At 40.4% G+C, this 6,667-nt stretch overlaps 1 protein-coding gene across 1 annotated transcript; it reads right to left on the bottom strand.

Annotated features, from left to right (window-relative positions):
• Window positions 1-2,343: 2,343 nt before the first annotated feature.
• Window positions 2,344-6,428, bottom strand: rpl14 (ribosomal protein L14). Its single transcript, XM_015356812.2, has 6 exons — window positions 6,328-6,428; window positions 4,492-4,593; window positions 4,125-4,219; window positions 3,655-3,754; window positions 3,206-3,259; window positions 2,344-2,446 (listed from the first exon to the last, which is right to left on the bottom strand). The coding sequence occupies exons 1-6, from the start codon at window positions 6,328-6,330 to the stop codon at window positions 2,384-2,386; spliced, it is 417 nt and encodes a 138-aa protein (XP_015212298.1). The 5' UTR covers window positions 6,331-6,428; the 3' UTR covers window positions 2,344-2,383.
• Window positions 6,429-6,667: the final 239 nt, after the last annotated feature.

Genomic DNA, 6,667 nt, shown 5'->3' on the forward strand with positions numbered 1-6,667 from the left:
CTAGGAACGAGCAGCTTTCTGATCAAGGATAGGAGGATGTGAAGAATGCCTAGATCGTACAAGATTTGGTGGTCTAAGAATAGACACCTTAGTATTATCAAACCTTGCACATGACAGGTTTTGTTGTGACCGTACAAAAATATCTAGCGTCAAAAAGCTACTACAGCCAGATCACGAGAAATCATTTTGCAGACTACAGTAAAAACATGCAGGAAATGCTGTATGTTGTAAACACCAGTGCCGCCTAGAGGCAGTAAGGGTTTATGAACAAGCTCTCTTACAGTTTCATGAAAGATTGGCTTTACGAGAAATGTATTCGGGGCAATGCTGGTAAGGAAAGAAAATGAATTTAAGTACCCAATAGGTCAAGAGGGATTTCCACCAAACCTTAGCTCTTCCTAGCATGTGAAAACAGCAACACAAAGAGAAGATCTCCCACTGTGGGAGTGTGCGAGGTCAGAAAAAACAGCAAATTGCACACAGAAAAAGAACATTCGGTCCCTGATTTCCTGAAACACATACTGGAAATATGCTGCCAAATAGCATTGAAAATCAAGTAGAAAGGCCGATGTGTTTTGGAAATGTTAACCATGGGCATCTATATTTGATTTATCAAGAGAACATCTTTCTTCGGCAGGCTGAGAACAGCAGGTACAGCATCATCTCTCTGGCAAAAAGAGCCTTTTATATACAAGCCTTCAGTTTCAAACTGTGCAAATAAACTGAAGGGCCAGATGAACAGCACAGAGAACCTAACTTAACATTTAATTTTTTCCATATACACTGCAAAGGAGTGACAAAATCTTCACGAAACCAAAATGAGTTTCATAAGTTAAATTTGTCCCTGGTGTCACCTTGATTTACGAGGGAGGCAGATTAAAATAATAGTTATTTAAGGCTGATGCTTGTGCTGTTATAAAATGGAAACAGGACCGGAAGGCTGGGAGTCTCTCGCACAATATGTCAGATAAAACCAAGTACTCGTTTCTGACAAGTCACTGGAAATGCATTTGCTTCTGGCTGTTAAAAGCAGGACAGCACGTAAGTGAACCAAACACTGTGAAATACCTTCATAAAGTATTTAATGGCCAAAACACCACAAACATAATACATTTGTAACCCTTCATATCTACTTTATGAGCTTGGATGTGGAGGCTTTAAGAATTCTATTTGAAATTGTGCCTCAACTTTGCCCTTATAGCTCATCCATTGACACATGGCGCATGGCACAAGATGGAGGAGGCTGCAAGTGCACAATTTCCATTGCATGTTTTTATACCACATGTACAGTATATCAACATTTTCTTGAACTGCATTCTTCCTTGATTTAAAGATGAAAACATTCCAAGGACGTGTTAAAATGTTTTCAGCCAACACTAGAATAGACTGTAAACCACAATAAAATTCTTTAGACATGATCACAAATAGCAATTTTTCTTAAGTCAGAAGATCTTTTAAAGATACTGTAGAAGAACAAAATGGATAGTAAACCACAAACCATGAAGACGTTGGAAGTCCGTGAGGCTAAAGTTAGTGATTGGATATTTAGTAGCCTCCCAACCCTAATCCATTGTCATTTGGACAAAACCTGAAACCTAGATTATGCTCTGCAGAAATATCACAAATAACTACATTACAGTTCCTGGACTTCAAGATTATGATGCAGTTATCTAAAGTGTCACTTAAATTTACAGGGTGAGAGAGCACATCTGCAGTCCCACCGCTGGCAAGCTCTAGTTGTCTGCGCCTTAAAATGATGGATGTGCTACTATTAATACATCATACTTGTCAAGCTAAAAAGTTGTTTAGCCGGTGGAACTATGAATTAATCAATTATGTCAAATTGACCAAGGGTTTTATAAAAGACCTTCTACAGTCTTGTATGTTTAACAGCAAAACATACCGCTTTTTTATTCACTTTGCATGTAACTAATATAAAAATGATGCTTTGGGAGAATTACAGATTTTTTTAAAGAATACCTAAAGAGGTCTAACTCGGCTCCTTACAGAAATATCTCCTTCTAAACATTACTACTATATTATTCAATCTCAGGGCATGATAAACTGACTTGAGCTGTATAGCCTGTTGTCCCAAGAATGAGATATTTTAAAAATTATCCATGGTCAGAGAAAGGGAGTGTTATCAACAAGCCTCATGTTCCATCCATATATGGAACCCCACATTAAAGGTGTAATGACAAAACTCTCAGCCTACGGACAACTCCGAGGTTAAAATTCAGACTTTTAAACCAACTTGGAAAACACCCCCTTACCTCAACCGTATAACTTATGTATGTAAAGTTTAAAATAAAAAAATATCTAGAAAACAAAAGCAAACCACTCTTCAGTTTAAGACAGCAATTTTATTTTAAATCTTAAAAAATTATGCTTTTTTCTGTGCTGCTTTTTGGAGCTTCTTCACCTCGTGCTTGATGATTTTGTTCCTCTGTAAAAACACAAGACCAAACGTTTAGAACTTGAGCAAATCAGCAGATGTTTTACTAATGCAAGATTCACGTTCTGTTTACAAACCATTCCAACATAAAATATTTCCAAATGTTTATTTTGATATGGTTAAAATCTCAATTCTTTGTTAAACCATGCCCACTGTCTTAATGAAACTCAATGCCTTAATAATTCACATTTGAGCTGTACTCAATTTATGAGAGGCATTTTAATAAACTTTGTTCACTAAATCTTGGAAAACATACTGCATGCAACTTACTGGTACTTTTAAAGCAGTTTATGAAATAAAGAAGCCTTTTCAAAAAGCACAGAAACATTCCCACAACCTGATCCGATCATGCTATGAAATGGATGCCAGGAACGTCTGAGGCAAGGATATAAATTAGACTGGGGTCATTTCAAGGACCTACAAAAAGTGACGTTATTCGTTGTTCTTAGTAGCATTTGTTTTAAACGTTTTTAGAGCAATTTTGAATTGCAAGGCACAAATGACTGAAAAGCCTTTTGTCTTTACACAAGTTTTTGGGAGGACATTTCAGCTTAAAAGTCTTCATTCAAAATCAAAGTTTGTGTACCACAAAAATCTTTAAGAAAAAAAACTTCCCTTCACTAAATAAAGTTCCCTTCATTTCCTTCACAGAAATGTTATTAAATTGACATTGAGGGCAAAGAAAAAAGGCACACCTGTCACCTGAGCCTATGAGAGAAACACCTTTAAATTTTTTCAAAAACAACATACCATTCTCTTGGCCTTCATCACCTTGTAACGGTCAAAGTCAGACATTTTGGCCCTCTGTAAATAAAGCAGAGCAGCAACCATAAAACAAATCCACTGACAAGAATAGAGAGCCTTCTGCTTCACGCTACACATTCAGCTATGCCCACTGCACGAGGAGAAGCTATCCAACTCATTGATTTCTAACATTTCTCTGCATTTCAACTGTATAATTCTCTGGGTCGTAATATTTATTTTGCAATGACAAGGCTCTGTGGCACAGGATGCAAACTAAACCAAGCACTTCAATCACTTCAATCAACTGAACAGTTTGCTCATGTCATTCAAACAGCACAGAGAAGTGCTGGTAGACCATACTCCCTTCCTGAATACGGCCTCTCTCTCCCAAAACTTTAAACTTAAACCTGTAAGCTGTAACTGTACATCAAGGCACGAATGACAAAGATACACACCTTTTGCCTGGCTTCAATTTTCTTCGCCCAGCTGGTCTCGACCCACTTCTCGTTAACCTGAGCCTTCTCCCAGGCACGTCTCACAAATTTCTGACGAGCACTGTGAAAAGGAAAGAGTTAAATTACTCAAGCCATACTAATACACTCTTTGGTATACAAGTCCACGAAGTTAACCGGCAGTATTAAATAACTCATGTATGGTAATTACCTGCATGTTCATTAAAGTTATGGGACAGCTAAAACATCTTTATGGAAAATCATCAATGGTTCTGTATTACTGTTTCTGCAATAGATTACGAACCGTGGATATTGATATTCTCAATTATTCTGTTATGTTTCTGATTCTTTGTTGTTGCTTCAAATTGCCGGCCTTTTCATCAGAAAGGTCTTTTGACACCAAGGTTTGACAGGCTCTTGTACCACCGTCTAAATACCCCAAAACAATCGAGAGGCTTTTCTTAAAAACGTACCTGTGTGGAACTTTGATGACAAAATCGGTGAGCTGCATGCACTTGAAGGGCATAGCCTGTCTTTTCACACCGGTGCACGGCCCATCCACCAGCGCCTACAAGACACACGGAAACAGAGGTGAAACCGAATGGCTGTAAGTAAAGCATTTACATTCTGTAAATCATTTCTGACCCAATACAAATTAAACCACAACCTGGACTTGATAAGCAGCAAAAAACAATAACAAAATGGAACTTCAGTCACAGGCCATTGAACCATTTAAATACGTTTAACCTTCTTATAATCAAGTATGGGAGAAGGACATCAAACAACACCGTCTTGAACGAGGAGAATAAGAACTTCCGAGGGGTAAAGCCGATCTCTTACCCTGTTCTGGTCAATGACATCAATGATGGCCACCAGTTTGCCTGCATGGGGGCCAAAGGACACATAGGCCACCCTGCCAATCTCAACAAAGCGCTTGAACACCTGCAACAGAACACAGTGCACGTACTGTTAGGCCTCCAGCAGCACAGCCCTGGGCACATCTGAGAGCTGGGAAACACACAGGTGAACACGGAACACACAGGACCAGCGGACCTCAACTCACCCCTAAAACAACCTGCTTAACTGACAAAAACCACAGCAGAACTAGAAGGTATAAGTGTTCTAGCTGTGAAAATTGCTAAGAACCACAACTGGAATGCCTGCCACTTCTATAAGTGTACAGTTCTTTATAAAATGATTTTACACATAATACTGTCTTTAAGAAGGAGGAGCCTACATGCAAATACACCTAAATGACTTGTCCAGTGTGTGTGGGGGCACAGACAATAATAATAATAAGAAGAATACCAATTGTTTACACTTATACAGCGCTTTTCTGGACACTCCACTCAAAGCGCTTTACAGGTAATGGGGACTCCCCTCCACCTCCACCAGTGTGCAGCCCCACCTGGATGATGCGACGGCAGCCATAGTGCGCCAGAACGCTCCCCACACACCAGCTCTCAGTGGGGAGGAGAGCAGAGTAATGTAGCCAGTTCATAGAGGGGGATTATTAGGAGGCCATCATTGGTAAGGCCCAATGGGAAATTAGGCCAGGACACCGGGGTTTCACCCCTACTCTTTTCGAGAAATGCCCTGGGATTTTTAATGACCACAGAGAGTCAGGACCTCGGTTTCACGTCTCATCCGAAGGATGGAAAAGGCTAAAAAAAGTGAACTATGCTCTGGCAGAAGAGGGAAAACCCAGACGGATTTGAAGCAGCAGCTCTCCCGGCAAAAGGCTTGAGTCACCACTGAAGAGCAGTAAGAAGGAGATCTAAACTTCGTAAACTGAGCAGTGAGGCAGGAGGTAAAATCGATCCGTGTTCAGGATTTACAATGGTTTTACTGGAACATAAGAGAAGTTTCGTAAACCTTGCAGACCCTGGATTGAAGGGCGCCTCGGAGACATACGGTGCTCAGGCTGCAGCAATGAGATGAGGCTTCAAAGCGCTTCGGGATCAAGCAGTTAAGTCATGTGGTTTGTCGTGCGATACGAAAATATTACTACAATTTAAGAGATCACTCTCTCAAGATGTGATCAAGTTTTCCTTGAAAGAATATTGCACAAATAACTACAATTTAGACGTTTACACGATTTATGTTGGCACAACATAGACATCATTTAGGATGTTATTCAAAATATTACCACACGCTACTGAAAGCCAAAAAAATGAGACTGGGTAATCGTAACGGATAAAGACCAGAATAAACTGAATTATTTCAACAAAGCACTCCCGAATGCCGTAACATCTCTTATACACAGAACTTACTAGATAATATATATTTAAGCGGGTCTTAAAAAGCACAAAACTAATTCTCCAACAGCGTCCACACAGCAGTTACAACAGAAACAAAAGAAAAAAAACTACATTGGTGCAAAAAGTCAACTGTACACGTAATTAAACACACAATTAAGCGGCTTTTTCCTCCGAAAAGGCCGGGCAGAGTTCACTGCAGGCCTCCATCTCATGGCTGGTCTCACCACGCTAACAACCCCCTAGAAGATTCTTCCACACATTTCAGCGCAACGATCCACAATATCGACGTCTTTCCACTGCATTTCTCTTACGGCACCTTCAGAAAACGATCCTAGGCTTTTACACCTTCACATGCGAAAAACATCCCGACGAATATTCTAGGTTTTCCACCCCGCGAGTGGCCGCATGCACTCACCATGTTGGCGACCCAGACAGAAAGGACCACCGCACTTCCGCTCCGCTCAGATACGGCCTTCCGCCCGCGGAGCCGCTCCCTTCTGCGCAGGCGCGCCGTGCGTGAAGCCGCTGCGCGGTGACGTCAGCGAGGGGCTTCTCCGGCGCGACTGCTCTGTCCCACTCCCTTTTGTGTATATCTTTTTCATGAATGTCAGAGGTACTCGAAATGTTGTTAAAAGAAAAACATTTTTTTGTATAAAACTGTGAGCTGAATTTTAGTTTTTACAGGGAACGCATGCATATTGAAACTAAAGTTTATAAATAATTGAGAGATATTAAAACAAGGAAAATATGATACG

This window comes from Lepisosteus oculatus, chromosome 10 (assembly GCF_040954835.1).
Source record: "Lepisosteus oculatus isolate fLepOcu1 chromosome 10, fLepOcu1.hap2, whole genome shotgun sequence".
Lineage (NCBI taxonomy): Eukaryota > Metazoa > Chordata > Actinopteri > Semionotiformes > Lepisosteidae > Lepisosteus > Lepisosteus oculatus.

What these genes read in the sequence shown, in the direction of transcription:
- rpl14 (XM_015356812.2), bottom strand. An exon ending in ATGTCATTGACCAGAACAGG is followed by an intron (nt 4,220 to 4,491) that starts GTAAGAGATCGG and finishes TGTGTCTTGTAG; the next exon opens with GCGCTGGTGGATGGGCCGTG. An exon ending in TGATGAAGGCCAAGAGAATG is followed by an intron (nt 2,447 to 3,205) that starts GTATGTTGTTTT and finishes GTGTTTTTACAG; the next exon opens with AGGAACAAAATCATCAAGCA.